General features: G+C 42.7%; 1 protein-coding gene across 4 annotated transcripts in view; it reads left to right on the top strand.

Moving 5' to 3' along the window:
• The first annotated feature begins 9005 nt into the window (after positions 1-9005).
• POLA1 (DNA polymerase alpha 1, catalytic subunit) overlaps positions 9006-23836 on the top strand; it is a 200685-nt gene continuing 185854 nt past the window's right edge. For 2 of the 4 annotated variants that reach the window (XM_069944821.1, XM_069944818.1), the window contains exons 1-9: positions 9251-9386; positions 13479-13603; positions 14410-14506; positions 15961-16035; positions 16966-17081; positions 18157-18222; positions 20668-20772; positions 20871-21045; positions 22486-22642. In XM_069944821.1, coding sequence (XP_069800922.1) covers positions 9350-9386; positions 13479-13603; positions 14410-14506; positions 15961-16035; positions 16966-17081; positions 18157-18222; positions 20668-20772; positions 20871-21045; positions 22486-22642 — 953 coding nt within the window. In that variant the 5' untranslated portion in view covers positions 9251-9349. Of the gene's footprint in view, positions 9102-9250; positions 9387-12248; positions 12266-13478; positions 13604-14409; positions 14507-15960; positions 16036-16965; positions 17082-18156; positions 18223-20667; positions 20773-20870; positions 21046-22485; positions 22643-23836 lie in introns of those variants that run through there. The other 2 variants (XM_069944819.1, XM_069944820.1) reach the window with 2 other exon arrangements.

Genomic DNA, 23836 nt, shown 5'->3' with positions numbered 1-23836 from the left:
ACCCGGCTGGTTATAAAAAATAGGGGGGACCCTATGCGTGTTTTTTTTATTATTTATTTATTTAAAAAAAAAACGCATAGGGTCCCCCCTATTTTTATAACCAGCCGGGTTAAAAACCAAACAACAGCAGCCTGGTAACACCAGGGTGGGAAGAGCCATTGTTTTAGGCCCTCCCCAGCCTAAATCTTACCAGCCTGCTGCCGCCCGGTCCAGGAGCGCCAATTTTGACGCTCCGGGACCACTGGCACCCGGCTCTTCCCAGTACCCCTGGTGGCATTGGGTACTGGGGTAATAATGGGGGGTTAGTGTTAGCCATTTTATACCGGCTAACACTAGGCCCCAACTTAGTAATGGATTCCGTCTATTAGACGGCTTCCACTACTAAGTCTATAAAGTAAAGAAATAAAGACAAGACACAAGTGAAAAATTTTTTTTATTCAAATAAAAACACCCCCACACCCCTCATTGACCATTGTATTAAAAAAAAACATAAAAAAAACGCTGGTCATCGACGAAGTCCACGGAATCCGACGTAATCCACAGGATACCGATATCTGAAAAACAAAAAGGGAGAAACACACAAAAAACACACAAACAGGAGCACAACACCCATCATTGTGAGCGGTGTTGTGCACCTTACCATATGCAGCATCTTTACAGATCGCTGCTTACAGTCTGGCCCCCAAGGGGTTAAGGGAGGATGTATTGCATCCCCCTTAACCCCTTGGGGGCCAGACTGATGTCAGACTGCACCCATCCCAGCAAGGAAGGGGTTAACTGACCCCCCCTTCCTTGCTGGGAGGGGTGCAGTGCTGGGGAGGGGGTGGGGAGAGCTCTATACTCACCCCGATGTGTCCTCTTTGCTGGTCCGCAGCACAATGAAGTCACTGTACTGCGGACCGACTCTTTATATGTGCGCTGAGCCGATCAGCCAATCAGCTGAGCGCACATATAATTCTAAATGTTTCTTCTAATAATGCTATTGTGATAACATAATTAGAAGAAACATTTGATGTTTTCATTAAAGTAAAGTGATGATTAGTACAGAATGCTCTATTGCCGGCATATGAATTAACGGCTTATGGAGCTTCCTGTACTAATTAATATTTAATTAATAAAACACATTTTCGATTAAATAAATTCAGTTTCGTTGGTCAATAATTTAATTCTAACGAATCCATCATTGTGCAATTAAATATACTGTCAAAAAATAAATATATATATAAATATACATTTATTTATATATCTATTTATTTTAACAGTATATTTAATTGCCAAATGATGGATTCGTTAGAATTAAATTATTGACCAACGAAAGGGACTTTATTACAAAGAGAATGTGTTTTATTAATTTAATATATTAACTATTAGAGGTATCGGCATTCGGCATCATTGCCGGCTATTTTTGAAGTACTCCGTACGGACCGCCTGTCAATCCTCGGCCGCATGTCCAGCCGCAAACAATGGTCTTGTTCATTTTTTACGGGTCCGTTTACGATCGGGCCGTAAATTCATACATAGTGTGCACTGTGCAGCCGTATATCCTATACTTTCCAGCGTACGCATGAACCACCAAAAATACCGCCGCACAATTAAAGCCGCAAATACAGCCGCACAGTTACATAGTCTGAACCTGGCCTTAGGCTGTTCACTGTATGGGAATAATATTGTTTTATTTTAATATATTGGACTTATTTATAAAATAGTAAAGGGTGTGATTTAAACTTTTATTGGGGGAGGGGCTATGACTTTTTTTTTAACTTTTTTTTTTTTATATTTTACACTTTTTAAAGGGGGACTCTAGGTAGAGGTTAAAAAAAATGAAACTTCTGCAGAAGCATATAGCATTACTTATCTGTCTATTCTAGTTTTGAAACTACCAAAAATCTATTTGTTTTGGAGGGGTTTTGCTCTGTTTTGTGTTTCTGTTCTTCCTGGCTTGGCATTTCCCGGAATGCAATGCTTTCCCTCATGTGATCATCACAGCCCCCACCCATTACAATCAGTAAAATTAGTGCAGCAGCTACTTCTGGCAGGTTAGAGATGGTGAATCAGTCAGGGGATTGGGTTATCCAGCCAAGCCTCCTGTGACATTACGCCCTGCCCCCTGTATGCATCATCAGCAAACACACACAATGTGAGACAGAGGCATGTAAGATTTGTCTCCAAAGGGGGGATAGAGCAGGAGACAATGTGAATTGGCACAGGGGCCATTTTTTTCACTTCCTGGATTCAGCTACCAGTGTGGCAGAACTGTACAGATACAGTAATACATTGTATAGAGACATCTATGTAACTTTTTATGTACTTTTAATAGAAAACAAGTTTTTCTTATCCGGAGTTCCCTTTTAAGTCCCCGTATGGGACTTCTACATTTTTACATTGGATTACTAACACTGATCATTGCTATGCCATAGCATAGCATTGATCAGTGTTGACTGCGATCATTGCATAGAGCCTGCCTAAGGCAGACTCTAAGCATGGATTGCCGAGCTGACTGCTGGGAGGAAGGTAAGAGACCTCCGGCTGTCAGTTACAACGAAGTACCTTCGAAGTACACTGCGGGGGTCCCAATCGAACAGTGACAGAAATGAAGCTCCTGTCACTGTCTTTTAAATGCCATGATTGCAGAACTGTAGGAGTAATGGTGGGCCGCTGCGCGATTGCAGTGGCCAGTCATTAACAGTGAGGACCTGGCTGCTGACAGCAACCAGTCCCCACATATTATGAAGTGAGCTCAGCTCTTAAAGGGAACCTGTCACCCCCCGTGCCGGGGTGACAGGCTCCCGACCCCCCGTTAGAGACCCCTATACTTACCTCATCCCGCCGGGTCCCGCTTCTGGATTCGGTCGGGTCCCGGAGATCTCAGCCGCTGCAGCCCGGCGCGCGTGCTGACAGATGAGTCCAACGCTCATAGAGAATGATGGAGCGCTAGACTCTCCTGTCATTCTCTATGGGTGTTGGACTCATCTCTCAGCGCGCTGAGATCTCTCAGCGGCTGAGATCTCCGGGACCCGACCACCTCCAGAAGCGGGACCCGGCGGGATTAGGTAAGTATAGGGGGCTCTAACGGGGGGTCGGGAGCCTGTCACCCCGGTACGGGGGGTGACAGGTTCCCTTTAAGCTCACTTCATAGCGCTGCCGGACCCACTTGCGTCTTGCTGTAAAGTATGTCACTAAATGCTGTTAAGAACAGCCTAGGCAATATGGCAGCCCACATAACAATGTACAAAAACTGATGTACATAACAATGTAAAAAGACTGAAATTACAGTCATATTGTAGAAACAGATTAGAATAAAAGAACAATGTTGCATCTAATTCTAAGATGTAAAAGAAAATGTAGGTGACACATGCCCTTTAAGTCTATATTTAAATAAAATTCACTACTGTATTGGTTGGGTTGTCACTTTTCTGCACCATGATCTATTGTTTTGTTTTTTTTGTATCATATTGGTGTAAAAGAAAAAATTCTCTTTTTATAAAAAAAAATTCTGATAATTTTAAAAAATCCGCAATCCTGGTGTTTTGTCCCCCTCTTTTTGTTTAGGCTGTATATCATATGGGAACAATATTGTTATATATTAATAGATTGGACAATTCTGCATGCTACGATATATAATGTTTATTTATTTATGTTTACACATTTTTTAATTAAAGGGGTTATCCAGCGCTACAAAAACATGGCCACTTTCCCCCTACTGTTGTCTCCAGTTTGGGTGGGGTTTTGAAACTCAGTTCCATTAAAGTAAATGGAGCTTAATTGCAAACCACACCTGAACTGGAGACAACAGTAGGGGGAAAAGTGGCCATGTTTTTGTAGCGCTGGATAACCCCTTTAAACTTTTATTGGGGTTTTATTTTATAAGGGTTTCAAAAATATTTTTAAAGCGAATGTACTATCAAGTACATTACTGCTTTTTTTTTTTTTTTTTTACCTTAATCGATTATAGCTCAGGGATGCTGGTGACCTGGTTCCTGTGCTTGGCGACGGTCTTTTCCCAAGCACCAGCCCGCCTGGAGCACTGGGGGCAGGCCCGCCGTTCCCCACGCACGACAAAAACCTCTCCCCTCTGTAATGAGGCTCCATTAGAACCAATGCAGTGGCATCATGAAGGGGAGGGGATAACGCGCCAAACTTGGGGGTGCCCGGCCTGCTTCCAGTGCTCTGGGGCGGGCAAGAGAAAAGACCGTCGTTAAGCACAGGAACCAGGCGGCATTTAAAAAACAAAAGGACCGCGCCACCGGCATCCCCACCCCGGCGCCAATTGATTTTTTTCATATTTATTTCAAGGGGGCCTGCTTGATAAAAATCCTATTGTTGGATTGAAAACGTTGCGATGGTGGGAGAAATAAACACTTTGACTTGCTTCTGCTTCTAGATAGATAGACAGACAGATAGACAAACAGACAGCAACCAGATTTCAGCTTTTCATAGAATCTTTATAGTTAAAGGGGTAGTTCACATAAAAAAAATCTTTCACATCAACTGGTCCAAGTGCCAGAGAGTTGTAATTTACTTCTATTAAAAAATCTCAAATCTTGCACTACTTATTAGCTGCTGTATGTCCTGCAGGAAGTGGTGTATTCTTTTCAGTCTTCTGCTGCCACCTCTGTCAGGAACTGTCCAGAGCAGCATCAAAACCCCATTTAGCAGCTGATAAGTACTGGATGACTTGAGATTATTTAATATAAGTACATTAAAAATCCCTGGCACTTCCTGGTACCAGCTGATTTGAAATATTTTTTTTTTTGTGAACCACCCCTTTAAATTTGGAACACAATTGGTTTCTGTGGTCAACTTTTAAATGTCTCTCTGCACTACTTGTAATAAATGGTCCTTGTTGTGATGTCTGATTTGTTATTTTTTACAGGAGTAATTGCATTTAAAATGCTTTTATTATATATGAAATGTATTTCACCATTCAATCCAGTACAGTCCTAAACAAAATCACAGTGGCAGGCCATTTTTATAGGTGGTATCACTATAGTAACAAAGTAACTTTGGTTTTTCACTTGTTTAGAAAAACATCTTTATAGTCCATATTTTATACTTGTCAGCTTCTATTGTTAGGCTATAACTGACCTAGTTACACCTCAGAATTGCTGTAGAAAAAATAGTGATACAAAACACACATGGATGTTGACGTGGGCATCGTTCTACACAACGATCAATAGCAACATGTGGCTTGGTATAAATGAGGAGCATAGTGGGGAGATGTCTGAGCTGTGTGTGCACACAAAAGAAGCATTTATTCTGCAGAGAAAACATTTAATACATTGCTTTTATAAACTTATATAATTTTATAGTCAAACTTTAAACAAAACAGTACAATATTTGTGTTATAAAAATATTTGCGCAGTGAAATTGAAAATAAAATGCAATTATTTTTAGGGGGGGGCGGTGTTGTGTTCACATCGTTTGTCCTATAGTAAAACTGACATGTTATCCATTTTCCTCAAGTTGGTACGATTACAACGATATGTAACTTGTGTAACTCTTATTTTATTTGGTGTGGCTTGATCAATTCATACACAAAATCCTGATGTTTTTTATGCAGCTGAGAGGCACTAGTGTCAGCCATAGGTGTGAGGTGCAGCGCTCTTTTTCTTCCCTGAACCGCCTTTATTTTATTTGATGGTTTGTAAAAAATTAAAACCTTTTTAAAAATCTAAATGCTCCTTAAAATTGCTCTATGACCATGCTTATAGCGCTTTTATCCTTTGTTCTATGGGGCTGGTTGAGGTGTCATTTTTTGCACCATGATCTGTACTTTCTATCGGTACATTGATATGCATATATGCAATTTTTTTTATCACTTTTTATTCCAATTTTTCTGGATTTGATGCAACCAAATATGTGCAATTTTGCGGATTTTGCGCTAACGCCATTTACCGTGCAAGATCAGGAATGTGATCATTTAAAAGTTCGGGCGATTATGCATGCGGCAATACGAAATATGTTTATTTATTTACTTATTTTTATTTATAAAATGGGAAAAGGCGGGTGATTTAAATTTTTATTAGGGGAGGTTTTTTCTTTATTAATGAAAATTCATTTTTTTAAACTGTAATTAGAAGTCCCCTGGGGGACTTCTATATACACAGTATTGTTCTCCCATTGAGATCAATGCTGTGTATATAACATAGCACCGATTCATTAGATCGGTGCTCTGTTGGTCTGGTCTGCTGCAGACCAGATCAGCAGAATACCGAGCTGGGATCAGCATCATTCCTACGCTGAGGCCCGACCGGGTAAGTTAAATAGATCGCCCCTGCCCACTAGACCACCACGGAGGGGGATAAAGAGCAATTTAGATGCAGCTGTCAGCCATGACAGCTGCATCTTAACAGCTCATTAGCGGGCTTGGCGATCAGACTGCACCCGCTAATAGCCGCGGTTCCGGCTATTAGTAGCACCCGTGATCGCGGCGGTTCAGAGTGCGGCCTCGCTCTGAACTCCCGTATCTGACCAAGGACGTACAGTTACGTTCTTGGTCATGAAGGGGTTAAAGGGGTTACCTATCAAAACGTGTGCAGGTTGTGTTAGTGCAGTGGAGCAGACTATGGGGGAGATTTATCAAACATGGTGTAAAGTGAAACTGGCTCAGTTGCCCCTAGCAACCAATCAGATTCCACCTTTCATTTTCCAAAGAGTCTGTGAGGAATGAAAAGTGGAATCTGATTGGTTATTAGGGGCAACTGAGCCAGTGTCACTTTACACCATGTCTGATAAATCTCTCCCTATGTTTTATTTTAATTTAGTGTTCTTAGTGCCCTAACCATAAGCTGCTTGTTTGGTTACAAGTATGTTTATTGATCTCTTCAGTAAAGCGCCTCACCAGTCATTAAAGGGAATCTGTCACTAGGTTAGTGCTGATTTCAATGAGTGCAGCATAAACTAGTGACAAAAATGCTGAACAGATTGGTGTATTACTTACATCATTCTGTTCAGCCGTTCTCCTAATATGCGGGAGAATAGGATTCTTGCCACACCCCTCCCCCCCGCCCTTCAGCTGCTGATTGACAGTTGACTTACTATAGATAGCATGGATAGATAACTGCCAATCAGCAGCTGGTGGGCGGAGTTTTCTAATTCTCATTAATATCCAGGACTACTGGGGTCACACACATATGGAAATGACTACTTGTCCATGTTCATTCAGGAGGATATATCTAAATTAGCTGCACAGAACAATGTAAGTGATACATCATTCTGTTCAACTAGTGTCACTAGTTTATGCCACCCTGAGATAGGACAACATAAATCTACTGACAGAGTCTCTTTAAATAGGAATTATATCAGATCACTCTGGGCACCTGTAGTCACCATGGCAACCGTGAGGACAATCACTTATTTCATAAAGAAGGTTCCATAAAAGAAAGGCTTGCTGTCTGATCACTGCCATCTTGGATGCACCTGAGCCCTACTATTCCCCCACACTTCATGTAATTTGGAGGTTCTCGCAGGGTAATATGGGTGGTCTGCTTTAAACTACCTCTTCACTTGAGAGGTGGACCTAGATCTGTAAAGGCAAAGAGATACTTCAACGTAGCAATTTATAAGGTGACAGATATAGCAGCCAGATCTCTCTAACATGCGGTGTAAAATATTTATAGTCTTTTTTTGATATGTTATTGCCTCTAAATAATGTAAAATGTACAAATTCTTAAACTACATTATATTAGTATTACCCTTTAAGCCCAAGGGAGGGGCAACTCTCCAGCCATGGCTCCCTCAAGGTTTCTGAGTGCTGGAAAGGTGACTCTCTGTGAGTCAGGTCTGCTGTTTTCTGTGTCATGTGATTTTAAATAAAACTATAATAATTTAACACCTGATTACAAAGTGTCATGTCTTTATTTTGTGTTCTTTGGTTTCATTAATTTTGCTTTCAAGTCGGGGTACATCACGTATTGCAGAGTCAGAAAGCCAGACATCTGCCCGCTAAATAAATACTGTACCTCCTTCATGCCATCTTGGGTAGAGGCCTGGCTAATATCTCTCTATAAGCTCACCGTCACAACTGGAAATTTAGGAGAAGGATGAGGGCTTAGCGCCCATTTACTTCAATTCCCCCATGGACAGTGCCCAGGTGGGGAGGCCGTGTAGGACACATCTGGGTGTATGTATACTATATACTATAGGTACAACTGTGAGTTTCCGCTTTTGTGGCATCCAATAGAGGCCTTCAGAATGTGTCACCCTGCTTTACCAGGTGCCTGAATACAAATGCCCCCCCCCACATGTCTCTAGATGTGTATTTTTGTCATTTAAAAACCATAGGGGAGATTTATCAAACAGGGTGTAAAGTGAGACTGGCTCAGTTGCCCCTAGCAACCAATCAGATTCCACCTTTCATTCCTCACAGACTCTTTGAAAACTGGAATCTGATTGGTTGCTAGGGGCAACTGAGCCAGTCTCACTTTACACCGTTTGATCATTTCACTCCCCCATGTGTAATTTTCTTCACACTTTACATTACTTGCTACTTTGTTTCACTCTTATCACATAAAACACAATTAAATACATTTAACCCCTTAAAGGGGTAGTCCACCAAAGAAAAATTTCTTTCAAATCAACTGGTGCCATAAAGTGCCAGAGATTTGTAATTCACTTCTATTAAAAAATCTTAAGTCTTCCAGTACTTATTAGCTGCTGTGTGTCCAGCAGGAAGTGGTGTTTTCTTTCCTGTCTGACCCAGTGCTCTCTGTTGCCTCCTCTGTCCATGTCAGGAACTGTCCAAAGCAGCAGCAAATCCCCATAGAAAACCTCTCCTGCTCTCCAGACTGGAAATAATACAACTTCCTGTTGGGCATACAGCAGCTGATAAGTACTGGAAGGCTTGAGATTTTTTAATAGAAGTAAATTACAAATCTCTGGCACTTCATGGTAGCAGTTGATTTGAAAGAAAAAAATTTTGGGTGGACTACCCCTTTAACATCCTAAGTCAGGTGTAGCGTGGACTCCTATTATTAATTTCCCTGGTGGGGCCTAGTCACAAGAGTCCGACACTGATGCCCGGATTGAAACTCATTTCACCAGGACGTTTGTCTGTCACCTGCTCCCTCGCTGCACACACATCAATCACGTCTCTTGTAAAAGTAAGACTTGCGCATGCGTGGTACAGGGATCAGTTCTGCGGGAGCGCGCCGCCCAGCAGCGGGAACGAGCGCGCTTGATAGCAGAGCAGTGGAAGAACGCTGCTCTCTGATTGGCCCGCACGTTTTCCGGCTCTCTCCCGATTGGTTGACCAAGTCGCGCCAGTTCGATTGCAGAGTTCTGTGTGTCCGGGATTCTGGTGTTTTGGCGCCAGGATTGTCGCTCCCGTCAGTGGCGCGGTACAGAAAGCATGGCCCCTGTGTCCAGCGGAGGCAGCCAGGAGCACGGTAACGGGAGAGGAGGCGGGGACACGTGGGCTTATAACCGGGAACAGCTCTACAGAGGGATGTGACTGGGAACCGGCGGCCATGTATATAGGAAGCTGTGTATCATGTGTAGCACTACTAGTACCAGCATGTCCTGTCTAGTGGCTGCTGTGCTAACATGCATGACGGCCCTATGCTCCAGGATACACTGTATACAGCCTGTCAGGTGACCCGCACTGCAGCATTGGAGCCTCACATAGGGGGATTTGCCCACCACACAGGTCACGTGACCCCCCCCCCCCCCGAATACTTACTTACTGTCAGGGAGTTAGGGTTGTGTTGCAGCCTACAAGTGGCCGTGACCTGACAACCACCAGAAACCTATCCAGAATGGGTTGTCAGGAGCGTTTGTAGCTACTTGTGGTCACAACATGAGCCCCATGACTAACATAAGCTGCCATGTATAACACTTCCCGCAGGACAGCACTGTGGTCATTGGCCGTGCGACCTGTGTCATTGGGCAAGTTGCTGTATACTCGGAATACCGCTTAAAGGAGTTATCCAGGATTATGACATTTTTAATATAATGTTGGCCTTCCGGAGCACATAATGAACATCTTATGCTTACCTCTCACGCTCCCCCTGTGTGCTGTTATAGTCTCACCCGCTGACTGCAGCTTCTGCCACTTTCTAGACAAACTTATCTTGGGAGTGACAGCCTGCTCAGCCAATCACTGGGACAATAGGACAATGCTGCAGTCAGTGATTGGCTGAGCGGGTTGTCACTCCTGTCTTGGAAGTGGCTGCAGTCAGCGGGGGACACTGGAGAACATTGGGGGAGCGCAGAGAGGTAACATGTTTGTGTTCTCCAGCAGGCCAGTGTCATAGTAAATTATTCCTAAGGCTGGACAACCCCTTTAATATGTTACTGTTTAAAAAAACTTTTGACATGTCAAAAGTTTTTATCTGCCTGGGTCTGAGTGTTCAGACTCGGACTTATCCTGAGAATGTGATGAGTCGGGCTCATAATATAATGGGCCTATTCCATGGCCCTATAATAGTTTAGCAAGGGCTGCAGGGACATCATTACCGATGTCCTTTCAGCCCTTGTTTAAACATCATACATTACCTAACCATGTTGCAGGTCTTCTCCTGCTCTCCTCTTCCTCCCGGTCCTGTGCGCAGCAGCAGCTTCGGTGCAGCCTGTCTGAGCCGACAGTCCTGGCCAGTGATTGGCTGAGCGGTCTGTCAGCTAACAGGCTGCACTGAAGCTGCTGCTGTGCACGGGACTGGGGGGAAGAGGGCGCAGGAGAAGACCTGCAACATGGTTAGGTAATGTATGTTGCTTATGGAATCATTGGTCGCCCGCCAGGCAGCGATGCGCGGGTGGCGACCATTGATTTTAGGTTTGAACCTTAATGTTCGATCAGCCGATGATGGCACGATCATTGGCTGACTGTTCTCTCTATTCCACGGGCTAAGTCTGTGTAGCCCAACTTTTCAGTGAGACAGAGCAGTTCCTTGCGCTTCTCGTTCTCATGATTGGTTGGGATCTGAACGCTCAGACCTGGACGGATCAAAACTTTTGACAGGTCTCTCTCTGACATACCATATATTGGACATCCAACAGCACAAAGTACAAAAGTTCTGAGTATTTCTTCTTAAAAGTAGTAGTTGCACACCAGAGGGTTTCCAATCCCAATAGGAGACCAAGTGTCATCTAAGGCGAAGTGATTCGACAGCATCCAGTAGTTCAGACTTTAGTGAAGTTTAATCAAGCATCATACACAAGGGTAACATTTCAAACCAGCTGGGTCTTACTCAAGCTTGAGACCCACTGAGATCAGTAACCTTTGACATGTCAAAAGTTTTTTTTATAATTACTCCATGACTCACTGCAGTCTCTATATAGTACATTTGTAGGAGACAGACCCATAAACTTATAATGGAGTGTGTCTGCTGCAAATGGGCAGAGATCACAGCGAGCTGGGGATTGAAGCGCACAGATGGGTGCCTCTCCCGTCTAGTTCTAATGATTGATCGACACCTGACGTGTCAGATCTCACTCCACTGCCATTCTGATATCTCCCAGTTCCCACTGCTTCTTGAATCTGTGACATTTTGATTGTGCAGTAAAAGCCCTCCAAAATACACTCCATAATTTACCAGAAGGAGGTCTTAGGTTTTGTTCTTATTCATGGTGCAAACTCTTTGGAACTGTCAAAATGCCATTGGGTGTCATAGGCCTCTGTGGTATGACAGATCTGGTAGAGTGTTGTGGGCTCTACCAATATGCCAAAGTAAAGAGGGAAAATTGTCCTCCTTTCCTCAAATAGAAACCAATAGTCTGGGTTCACAACTGTGTTGAAGACTGATGCCTCCATGGCAAGATCCACAAAAAATACCAGATGTATTATCTTGTCTGGTAAATTGCTGTGCACCATGGCAGAAACCTAACAGACTCCATGAGGACTAGTGAATTTTTCCCTTCACCTTATCAGTGCCGGTGCAGTTATCCCGGTGGTGTAGTCTTTTTTTTTTTTTTTTTTTGAAACACCATCTGCTTTCCCACCCTATGCCTTGTTTGCTTCTTGTGCACTGATCCGGCTCTATGCCCTGGTGGCCGGTCCAATACCCCCAGTGTAACAATCTCCCCTCGGTGACACAGCCATGCTTGATTCTAATGGAGGGGTCTGCCTCCAGTGCATAGAGCAGGCTAGTGCACAAGAAGAAAACGGGATCTCTGCACTCATAAGACCCTAGACATTTTTTTTAATTAGTACTTGCTTTAAAGTCAATATAGTGTGTTGGTGTCCGTCAACTACTGCATCTGCTGGTGTTTGTGTCTTTTTTCCACACCGTTCACTGTGCGGTACAGCTGACACGTCTTTATTCTCCAGGTCAGTACGATTACAGCGATACCCAATTTATTGTATATAGCTTTACTGTGCGTTTGGTTAATCCCTAGTTTACGCTGTTGACATCCAGAATCAATGACATTACATCACATTTGAGTTTACATTTTTTTAATTTGGAAAAGGGGCTGATGTGAGTTTTTATTAGGGAATATACTGCTTTTTTTTTACCTGTTTTAGCTCAGCTAGGGGATGTTTCTAAGCAATCACTAGATTGCTTATAAAGATCAATAAAATGCATATGCATTGTATTGATCCATCAGATCAGCAGTCTAACCTACCACAGGCAGACTCTATATTAAGCTCCGCTATTGCACAGCTTTGGATAGAATATCAAAAACCAAGAAATATTGGTATTATACCATTTTCCTGCTTACAGTATTAAAATTGCACCAAACATTTGATGCATCGTGCATCTCTAGTGTGAATATAGCCTTAGGAAGAGAATGCATGACATTTGTTAAAAACACTGGATAAAACACTGGCTAACACATCAGTACAGTGTCATTCTCTTTGTTAGTTTTTATAGGCAAGTTTAGTGCTTCACGGTGCTTATGGTAATTTTCATCAAAGTGATCTCATCTCAGGAAGTGTTTAGGCTGGGTTCACACTACGTTTTTGCAATCCGTTCTTTTGTGCATTTGTGTGCATTCATTTTGATCCATTTTTTCCATTGACTTTCATTATAACAGAAACAGTCAACCTCACTTTTGTGTCCGTTAAAAAAAACATCCGTTTTGATCCGTTTTCTTTTTTTATAATCGAAGTCAATGGAAAACCGGATCAAAACAGATGCACACAAATGCATGCATTGTTTTTTTTTTTGCATAAAATGGATGAAAACAACGGATTGCAAAAATGTACTGTAAACCTAGCCTCAGTTATTGATATCACTTTATGTCCATGTCAAGAGTTTTCTGCAATATTTTTCATTGCACAGCAGTGCTTCTGGCCATCCAGCTGTGTGGTTGTGAGCGTGATTGTACAGGGATCGCAGTGCTGAACAAGAGTTGTTGTTAAGCTGATTTTGAGAGTGGATGACAGTTTAGCAGGAAGAGGGAAGAATCTGGATACCAGGAAGCATTTTTGTCTAATAAGATATATTGCAAAGTTCCTTATTATTGCTTGTACTATTCATCTATGCAAAGTTGCAGTACTACAAATGTGTATATAACTACTTATGTAATTTTGTTGTCAGATATGGCGGACTCTGGGAGTTTTGCTGCAAATCGTTCTCGACGAGAAAAAACTGAGAAAAAAGGTCGCAAGGAAGCATTAGAGAGACTGAGAAAAGCAAAATCTGGCGAAAAAGTCAAATATGAGGTAAAGCATTTTACGTGTGCCCTGTGTCTTCAGTGACTTAATTTTGTTGCTGTCACAGTTGTTCTTTATGATAAGGTGGCAAAGCAGTCTCCTTTATTTTTCACAATACAAACTGAGTGCAGAATGAATAAACCTATAATAATAAACTAACACATTCAGAAAAACTAGCTGCGGTTACCTATGTACAATAGAAAGGAGAGTACATGGCACTGGTAGAGCTCTGTGTTAACCTAGTGTCGAAAAAACATAGTTTGTGGTCTAATAGACATTAGATACATAAATGATATGCACTCATTTTGGGTGTAAAATAGTTCCTGATTAGAGATGAATGAACATCGAGCATGCTTGAGTCCATCTGAACCCGAACTTTCGGCGTTTGATTAGCGGTGGCTGCTGAAGTTGGATAAAGGCCTAAGGCTATGTGGAAAACATGGATATAGTCATTGGCCGTATCCATGTTTTCCAGACAACCTTAGAGCATTATCTAACTTTAGCAGCCCCAGCTAATCAAATACCAAACGTTCGGGGTCGGATTGACTCGAGCATGCTCAAAGTTCGCTCATCTCTATTCCTGATGCGTCCACTGGTTTCTAAAACCAGTGGGCAGAAGTGAAAAAGATGGTTTGAAGGGTCATTCATTGGCTGATCGCTGGCGCTTTTAAACAGGCTGTTTGTTTGCAACAATTGTTCCAAGGAGCGCTCATAAACCCCATGATTGGCCTGTGTAACAGGGCTTTTATGTGAGCAGATTTCAGTTGGTCATCCTCTTCTCTAAATGTTTAACATTTACCCATTTTTGTTGTGAGGTGGAAGAAATGGCAAGCATCTATGAAGAGGTGGATGAGGATTCTTACTCAAAGATAGTCCGTGAACGCCAAGATGATGACTGGATAGTGGATGATGGTAAATTCTGCTTCATGTGTACTATTAATTTATCATGCATACTATTAGGTTAGTTTCCGCCTGTACCCTGTAAAATTTACCTGCATGATTCTTTAAGCGGCACTGTCAGCAGGTTCTTCCCAGAGAACCTGCTGATATGCAGCAGTAGCTGTGTATCTTAATAGTACATGGCCATTAGTTTAACCCCTGTCCTCCCCCGCATTGTTTGTAAAATCGCTAAATGCTCTTAGGCAAAATATTTGCTTAAGAGCATTTAGGGCGTTGCTTGGGGCCGGAGAGCATCACCACTATGCATAGTCATATACGCATAGTGGGCTCTATACATGGCGGCTGCGCAGAGAAGCAGTCCCAGCGGAGACTTTCCTGTGCGGCTGCCATGTATAGAGCCCACTATCCAGTTATGAATATGCATAGTGGGTGGGCCGCGGTGATGCTCTCCGGCTCCGAGCAACGCCCTAAATGCTCTTAAGCAAGTAATTTGCATTAGAGCATTTAGCGATTTTACAAACAATGGGGGGAAGAGATATACTACATATACTACTGAGGGACACAGCTACTGCGGCATATGAGCCTGCGATAGACACTTTTTGCTAATTTATACATAGCTACACAGATTTCTAGTGTGATCGGCTACATGTGAATGCATTGAGTTGTAGGTCTTCTTGCAATCAGTCCACTGTAAGTCTGTCATATAAAACACATGGGTTTTGCAGCAACTTTGCTGTGGCAATATCTGCAGAATACAAACATTGTTATTATCCCTTAGGGCAGATCAACATGAACCTTCAGTATTCTGTCCTGTGACTTTTACTGCAAGTTGTCATGGTTCAGCTGTGCACTCTTTACAGAAACATTGATTCTTGGGAATATCTTTGTACCAATAGAGGCTGTATGGCTCCATTTCAGTCAGCTGTTACTTTCTCTGCTCATCTTCTTAGCAGTCATGTACAGGCAGCAATGCCTAGCAGGTGTTGGACTCTGGCTTCTATCTGTCACTGGTGGAAAGACTCTTGCCTTTCTGCACTGTGCATAGGTGAAACTTATCTCATACAGAAGTAGGGATGCTCTCAGCTACAGTGTGAATACAGTATGCAGCCTTAGGGAGCTAAACAGCCTGGATTTAAAGAGAACTTGTGACATGTCGGGTCAGTCAGGGTCTGAACACTCAGATCAGTAAAAGGAGTGGGGAGGCGACTGAGCTGCAGCATGCTACTCTCCTCGCTCTGTTTCTGTGAACTGAATGGACCCATAGACTTACAGTGGCTCAGTGACTAGCACTGTTATCTTACAGCGTTGGGGTCCTGTGCTCACATCCCACCAATGGTGAGCCTTAATGGGAACAGGGACCGATCTAAGTGATGACAGCTATGTAAAGTTCTTTAGAATAGGTTGTTTCTATCGAAATAAAGGAATTTTTCTCCTTCATCTTAAGTTGTTTCTGATCTGAATTACAGATGGCGCAGGTTATGTGGAAGATGGAAGAGAAATCTTTGACGATGACCTTGATGAAGATGTCTATCCTGACAAAGGTATATGATTCATGTGTGCAAGTTTAGGCCTTTTGTGTCATCAAGCCTTTGAGATCCTTCAATAACCTCGGCAACATTTTACTTTATAAATGTTTGTTCTATAAATTTTTGTTTACTCTCTTACAACAGGCAAAAACAAACGTTTTCAATCTACCTAATTTTAATAAAGTTTCTCTGTGTAAATGATCTGGTTACATACCTATTATGCTGCTTTTTAGTTTTATTCCCCCCCCCCAGCGTCCACATTGTGCTAGGGCTTGTTATTATTAATGCTCAGTCCCTTCACCTGGACTCAAGGGGTGGTAAAGTGATTCCTGCTACAATAAACATATAATAAATCTTATACTTGTACAGATGGGGAGAAAGGACTTTGTGAGTACTTACAGTCTTATTTTTCCTTAAAAATCTGGACCGCAAAAATGCTGGACAGTTTTGCATAAATTTTTTTATTTTTTTTTAGAAGGCCAGACAACGAAAACTATTTTACAAATTTTGTCCAGTCCCAAATCTTGTTTATAAGTCATAGTTTTCTGGGATTGTAATACCCTTTCCATGACTTAGCTATTTGTTTGCTATTATCTAGTCTTTTACCCCTTAGTAGGGATGGTCCTGCTGAACCCGAACGCTTTGCATCGGATTACCGCTGTCTGCCCGCTCCGTGCAGCGGGCGGATACAGCGGAAGGACCGCCTGGAAAACTGGGATACAGCCTATGGCTATGGCTGTATCCCAGTTTTCCAGGCGTTCCTCCCGCTGGATCCACCCGCTGCACGGAGCGGGCAGACAGCGGTAATCATTGCGGATGGTTCGGGTTCGTACGAACCCCGTACGAACTCGGTTGGGACCATCCCTACCCCTTAGCATGCAATAATTCTGCTGCAATTGTTTTTCATTTTTGTTGGAAAATTTATTTATTGACCCTTGTTTGCAGGTAAAAAAGGCAAGGGTGCAGTTAAAGACAAACCCAACGTGAAAAAGTCATCTGTGTCCAAACCAAGTGATATCAAATCAATGTTTATGGCCAGTGCTGGTAAAAAAACTACCGATGTAAGTTGTTTAGTTTATTTTTTTATTTTTTAGTTGTTTTTCTAATTTGTTAGTGTGTAATGAGAAGGGGATAAGCAATATATGCAGTTTCTGGCATTTCATGGTGTTATGCAGCTCCTGAAGTCTGGTTTCTTTGAATACCTGTGGCGACTGTCCCTACTGAGAATAAATTAGCATATTTTGTCTTTGGCGGAAATTTTAGCAGAAACTGTTTGCTTGGGCAGTTTATAGGCATGCTTCTCAACTATTCGGTCCCTTTCAAATAAGCCTTGGGCCTCGTCCACACAGCTGTGGGCAAGAGTGTAATTCACAGTCCATGATTTTGGATGTCCAACAGATGTGCTGCCTGCAATCTGGGCTCCTGTTTTCACACGGATCAGTTTTCAAAAAGATATGCTGGCAGAGTTTGGCTGTGGTAGACTCTATTAGTAGTGACACTTCTGAAAATGTTTCAAAATTTTCACAAGATGTTTCCACAAATTATTGCTACTTGCATCAACCAACATTTACTACGAATATTAAGTACAGTGTTTTATAATTAAACATTCACTTGGATGTGTTAAAGTGTTACAAAGGTATTTCTACATAGTAAGGTTAAATAGGTCATATTTGAAAAATGGGTCTGTGTTGTGAAGGGCAAAATTGGCTGCGTTTTTAAAGGGGTTTTCCAACTAAAACTTGTTTTTCTCCTATCCACAGGAAAGGGGACAAGTATAAGATTGCAGGGGAATCCGACCCCTGTGCCCCTTAGTGATCTCCAGATTGACCCCCCCAGCTCCGTTCTGAATAGAGCTATGGCTCAGCATGTAACCCGCAGCTCTATTCACTGTCTATGGAACCGCTGTAGAGAGCAGAGTACCCGCAATCTCTTACTACTTTTACCGACTTCTCTCTCGCAATCTCTTACTCTCGCAATGTTTTACTTGTCTCCTATCCTGTAGATAGGGGACAAGTAAGTTTTAAAAACCACCTTAGGTAGTGAGAAAATATCTTTATAGTGCTGTTAATGGTCACAATAAATCTATAATTAAGAAGCTGATGCTTAGTAATGTGTGTTTTTTTTTTTTAATTGTAGCAAAAAGCTGTGGACTTGTCAAAAGATGATTTATTGGGTGATTTACTTCAAGATTTAAAATCACAGGTATCACTTTAAATTGTTTATGTGAATGTTCTTTGAAAATAAAGTACAACAAAATAATAGATATGATATTTATAATGTCAGTTTCTCCTTCTAAATGTTTACCTTAAAATCCCTCTACAGGGCAGTTATGTAAAAATTTTATTTACTGCATCTGTTATGTCACATGTTATGAATGCACATCTCTCGGTATCTGCTTTCTTTAATACTAGTTACTAACTGCACATGTGCCTGAAGTTGAGAGGACGACTGTCCACCTTCAAGCTATTACATATGCTGTACATGCTATTATCAAATAAATATATATTATTTTTTTTCTTTGCAAACCACTCTAGTCCAGACCCCACTTGCATAATATTTATCAAAGGCACATCAGTTGTATGAAACAGTGTCTCTGCAGGTTGTGACAGTCCGTACATTTTGATAAATTTGCAGTACATAAATATACGCTTGTACGGTCAAAGGCATGATATAGACACAAACACATTTAGAACTACTTTGTTAAATCCCCCCCCCCCCCGTATATTTCTATACATTTACATTTTAACTATATATATATATATATTACACAAGCCAGGCCACTGTTTTTAAAGCAGATTAGTGGTCTGTAACCTAGACAATGAGCTGGCAACACTAGTGGAAGGGAAAGAGTAGCATATTTCGGGAGAAGGACATTCTATAATAAGGAGATAGGAAGATAGAGGCACTCACCTCTTTTGTAGTACTTTCATAGTTCCTTTATTCATTAAAACCAAAACATAAATTCAGCCGGTGAGACCCCAGTGAACAAAAATGTATGTTGCCGGCTTTTGTTCACTGGCGTCTCATCTGCTGTATTGATGTTTTGGTTTTAACGAATAAAGGAACCATGGAAGTGCTACAAGAGTGGTGAGTGCTGCTATCTTTTTATTAGAATGTTGTGAGTAAAAGGTCTATAATAGGGCTGGGCGCCGGTATACCGTGAAAATACAGATACCGTCACTGGTGTCGGTTAACCGACCTCAACTTTGCCAGGACGGTATTTGCGGTATTTTCACTTTTCTCCCCGTCTGAGCCCTGAGCTGCACAGGTTGAAAGAGGTCTCCTATGTGCTGTGTGTGCAGGGTGGCCCCTGCCACCCCCTAACCCCCGCCCGGCGTGTCAGAGCGGCCCGGTCGTCTCAGCCTGTCCCAGCGCCCACCCGGCACAGCATAGCGGAGCCCCTGCCCTTCTCAGCACAACCTCCCGGCGTGTCAGAGCGTCCCGCATCACCCGCCCATCCCATGACAGCGGAGTCGCCACCCGCCCGTCCCAGCGTCCCCCAACCTCCCGGCGTGTCAGAGCACCCCACATCACCCGCCCGGCACGGCACTGTGCCCCTGCACGTCTCAGCCTGTTGTAGAGGCCCGCACCTGCCTCTGTCATCGGCCTAGCACAGCGGAGCTGCCACCTGCCCGTCCCAGCGCGCTACTAGTTACTGTACTTTTTTAACTTAATTGAAACAAAATGTCCCCAGTTTGGCATGGCCAAGTAGGTGTGGCTTGTAAAAAGGGGTGTGGCTTACAAAGGGGCGTGTCAGTTATTGTTCAATTATCGTTACCGCAGCTACATATGCGATAAACCGCGATATTGATTTATGCCAATATCGCCCAGCCCTAGTCGCACCCTTAAAAGTTTTGCCTGTTCTTGATGCCTGAAAACATCTACTCTTTGCATGCCAGCCTTCCTAAAAAGCAACCTCTGCGGTGTCGGTACTTTGCCTTGTTATCGGATATTGGGAGACAAGTTTGCTTAATGAATGTATTTGCAAAAGTATGGAACTTGATGAGTCCTACAAGTTTAACTTTGTTAGTTGAGATGAGAATACCCCTTTAACAAAATGTTACAAATGTAAGAAAATCTTTTCCAACCCTACTTACTATACTATGCACAGAAAAGACCAATACTGAAGGTACAATACATATCTGTTTAAAGCAGAGTAAGAGTAAACAGTTTATTTAAGATGTCTTAAAGGGGTAGTTCACCAAATATTTTAATTCAAATCAGCAAGTGCCCAAGAGTTGTAATTTATTTCTATAAAAAAAAATCTCAAGTTTGCAGTATGTATTAGCTGCTGTATGTCCTGCATGTGTGTATTCTTTCGGGTCTGACACAGTGTTCTCTGCTGCCACCTCTGTCCATGTCAGGAACTGTCCAGAGCAGTAGCAAATCCCCATAGAAAGCCTCTCCTGCTCTCCAGACTGGAAAGAATACACCACTTCCTATAGGACATACAGCAGCTTGATAAGTACTAAAAGACTGGAATTTTTTAAATAGAAGTAAGTTACTAATGGCTGGCACTTGCTGGGACCAGTTGATTTGAAAGGAAAAAGTTTTTGGCGAACAACCTCTTTAAGCACTGTTTGTCTTGAAAGAAATGCTCAGACATTTATAAAACAGGTACTTGTCTTTGTATTTTTCTGTTCCTAGCCAGTACAGATGACTCCACCACCAGTAATCACACTGAAGAAGAAGAGACCTGCAGGGGTACCTCTTAACCCTTTTTCTGTGCCTACTGCATCTCCATCTCCCAAGGTAACAATCAAATAAGATGTGACCCAATCACACAGCTTGTCTGCCCTCGATGCTTTTTGAAACAATGTTTTATTTGTTCTATTTTACTATATAACTAGGCTCCTCCAGCAGGCCTCAGAAAACCCCTTCCAGTGCCCAGACAAGAATATGCTTCTGTTCCTCAAGCAGCCAGCTTCACCCCCAATATAAGAGAGATTAAGAAAGACCCTGACAGCAGTACTGCAAGTGTTGCTAAAAATGGAAGTGTGGTTAAAATGGAAGACACCTTACAAGGTATTGTAACTTATTGCAAATCTGTCTTCTATATAAATTTTTTTTAACTGTTCATTTTTTTCTTGTCCAGAACAGTTGTAGGGCCAATGTTTGAGTGAGCAAAGTTAGCAAAAATGCAGCAATAACTTACCAGACTGCATGGTTGTAAACATGAAGACATGTGCAAAATAAAACAAGCATAGGACTCCTAAATAATGGGTCAGTACATATGAAGTCACTGCATACAATAACCCTGGTAGGGGAATGTATACAAGTACTCCATACAGCAAGGAGTGACTGTCCCAGCACCTAGCCGCCCTTCTTAGCCATACATGCATACATTGGAGAGAATAGAGCTGAGCCTGCTCCTTCTGGCTGCTTCTGCAGATGACGTGCTTCTAGTGACAATGACAATTGTGTTGATGCCGATTGTTAAACCCTCTAAATGCCTTGATGTATAGCGTGCCATCTAGTGGGCTTTCTGACAAAATGCAATGGCAGGGTGCTAAAAATACTCTCTTTAATCTCTTTAATCGCCTCTTTTTCCCATTTTGCTAATAAAATCTGGGGGAGATTTATTGAAGGGTATAAAATATACACTGGTGTAAACTGCACATAGCAACCAATCACAGCTCTGTTTTCAGTTCTGGTAAGCTGAGCTGTGATTGGTTGCTGTGGGCAGTTTACACCAGTGTATGTTTTACACCCTCTTATAAATCTGGACCTAAATTAATTTTTATTGCCAACGTCTAAAGGAACATTGGTGGGGTTCTTGCTGCCGAGACCCCCCACCTATCAGAAAAATGAGTGGGGACGAGTGCAGTGCACTTCCCTACTATCAATCATCTCCTTTCTGGTAGCCCCATAGACTTATGATGACCCTGCCTAGACAGAGATCTCTGCAAGCTGGGAAGTGAAATGCGGTACCATGCAATTCTTTTGGTTCCTTCTCCTGATCACGTCAGAAGTTTTTATTGATGACAGAAAGAAAAGCTGTTTACCTTGATGTATCTGTACATGTAAACTTATTTTCATCTGCTGTACACGAGCTGCGCTAAGCTATTGCCCAAACTGTTACATAAGTGGGACATTTAGAAACCTCAGAATTATGGTAAAGATATACACTTTCCCTGAGAGTACCCATGAAGATAATAGTAACTTAAGATAAATGGGGTAGATTTCCACATAAATCTCTCTACCTAATTTTTGTGGTTTTGTAAATTGCCAAAAAGTTGCAAATTGTTACAGGACAAATAGCAATTTTATTTTTTGGATGACAGAAAATAAGTTATATATTCCACCTTTTAGAATATACATAAAAACATACAGTGTCTTTACGCTTAGAAGCTTCTGATAACTATTCCCTTCTCATAAATCTAAAACCCGCTCTACAAGTATAACAAATATAGCTGAAACAGCAAATGTACACACAAAAGCAACTCATTCAGCTTGTTATTTCAGGTGATGATGAAGGGATGGTTGAGTTTGATGATGGAGATTTTGATGAACCCATGGAGGATGATAGTACCAACATAAAAGCCAACCTAAGCTCAGCTGTCAAAGTGGAACCTGATATTAAAAAGGAAGTAAAAGAAGAAATGGATGAAAAACCTCAGATGTAAGTTAAGCAGTGCACACAATTAATTTTCTTGCTAAATATTATTAAAATGGACCCATCAGCAAAAAAAAGCAGGAGTGGAAATAAGCCTATAGCTAGATAGGACTAGTCTTCATGATTCTTGGCATACCTTTTTTTGGAGAGGTCTCTAATTTTTATCATGGGTACACTATGAGTGACAGTCTAGATAAAAAGTATGAAATCAGTATTTTATACCATAGAAAAAAAGAGCTTAATATTTTGTTTAGAAACAATTGCAATTACAGAGGTCAGACATTTCCTTTAGCTCTTGACCAAGTTTGCACACACTGCAGCTGAGATTTTGTCTTCCTCCTGCATACAGATTTTCTCCAGATGTGTCAGATCTTTATGCTGTCCCTGTGCAATATTTTCTGCTCCCTCTAAAGATTTTCTATTGGGCTACGCTAGGGCTGGGCGATTAATCGAATTAATTCGATTAATCGCCCAGACAGTTAGAATCGATTTGATTTTTTGTGAAAATCGTAAATTCGATTTTCACAAAAAATCATTGCGGGCGGCGCGGTAAAGTGTCGGGTCCGGAGAGAGTTGCAGGACGGCGCGGTGAGGTGCAGGGCCGGCGGTCAGGAGAGATGTGGTATCGGCGGCTCCAGCCTTTTCACAGAGCCGCGGCTGACCTCTCCCGCCCCTTACACGTTAGTGCCGCGCTGAGCTGCGTCCCGCTCTCTTCCTGTCACACGTGCAGGTCCTGTTCTGTGGAGGAGGCGGCAGGGATCGCAGCAGAAGGAGAGAACGTCGCTGCCCGCTGTACAGCTCCAGGACCCGCAGCGACGTTCTCTCCTTCTGCTGCGATCCCTGCCGCCTCCTCCACAGAACGGGACCTGCACGTGTGACAGGAAGAGAGCGGGACGCAGCTCAGCGCGGCACTAACGTGTAAGGGGCGGGAGAGGTCAGCCGCGGCTCTGTGAAGAGGCTGGAGCCGCCGATACCACATCTCTCCTGACCGCCGGCCCTGCACCTCACCGCGCAGTCCTGACACTTTACCACGCCTGCCTAGTCCCCCTCAGCTGCCCCATACCCCCTCAGTGTCCCCTCAGCTGCCCCATACCCCCTCAGTGTCCCCTCAGCTGCCCCAGACCCCCTCAGTGTCCCCTCAGCTGCCCCATACCCCCTCAGCTGCCCCATACCCCCTCAGTGTCCCCTCAGCTGCCCCAT

The sequence above is a fragment of the Dendropsophus ebraccatus genome, chromosome 11 (assembly GCF_027789765.1).
Source record: "Dendropsophus ebraccatus isolate aDenEbr1 chromosome 11, aDenEbr1.pat, whole genome shotgun sequence".
In the NCBI taxonomy this organism is placed as follows: Eukaryota; Metazoa; Chordata; class Amphibia; order Anura; family Hylidae; genus Dendropsophus; species Dendropsophus ebraccatus.
This window is presented reverse-complemented; position numbering and strand designations above follow the sequence as displayed.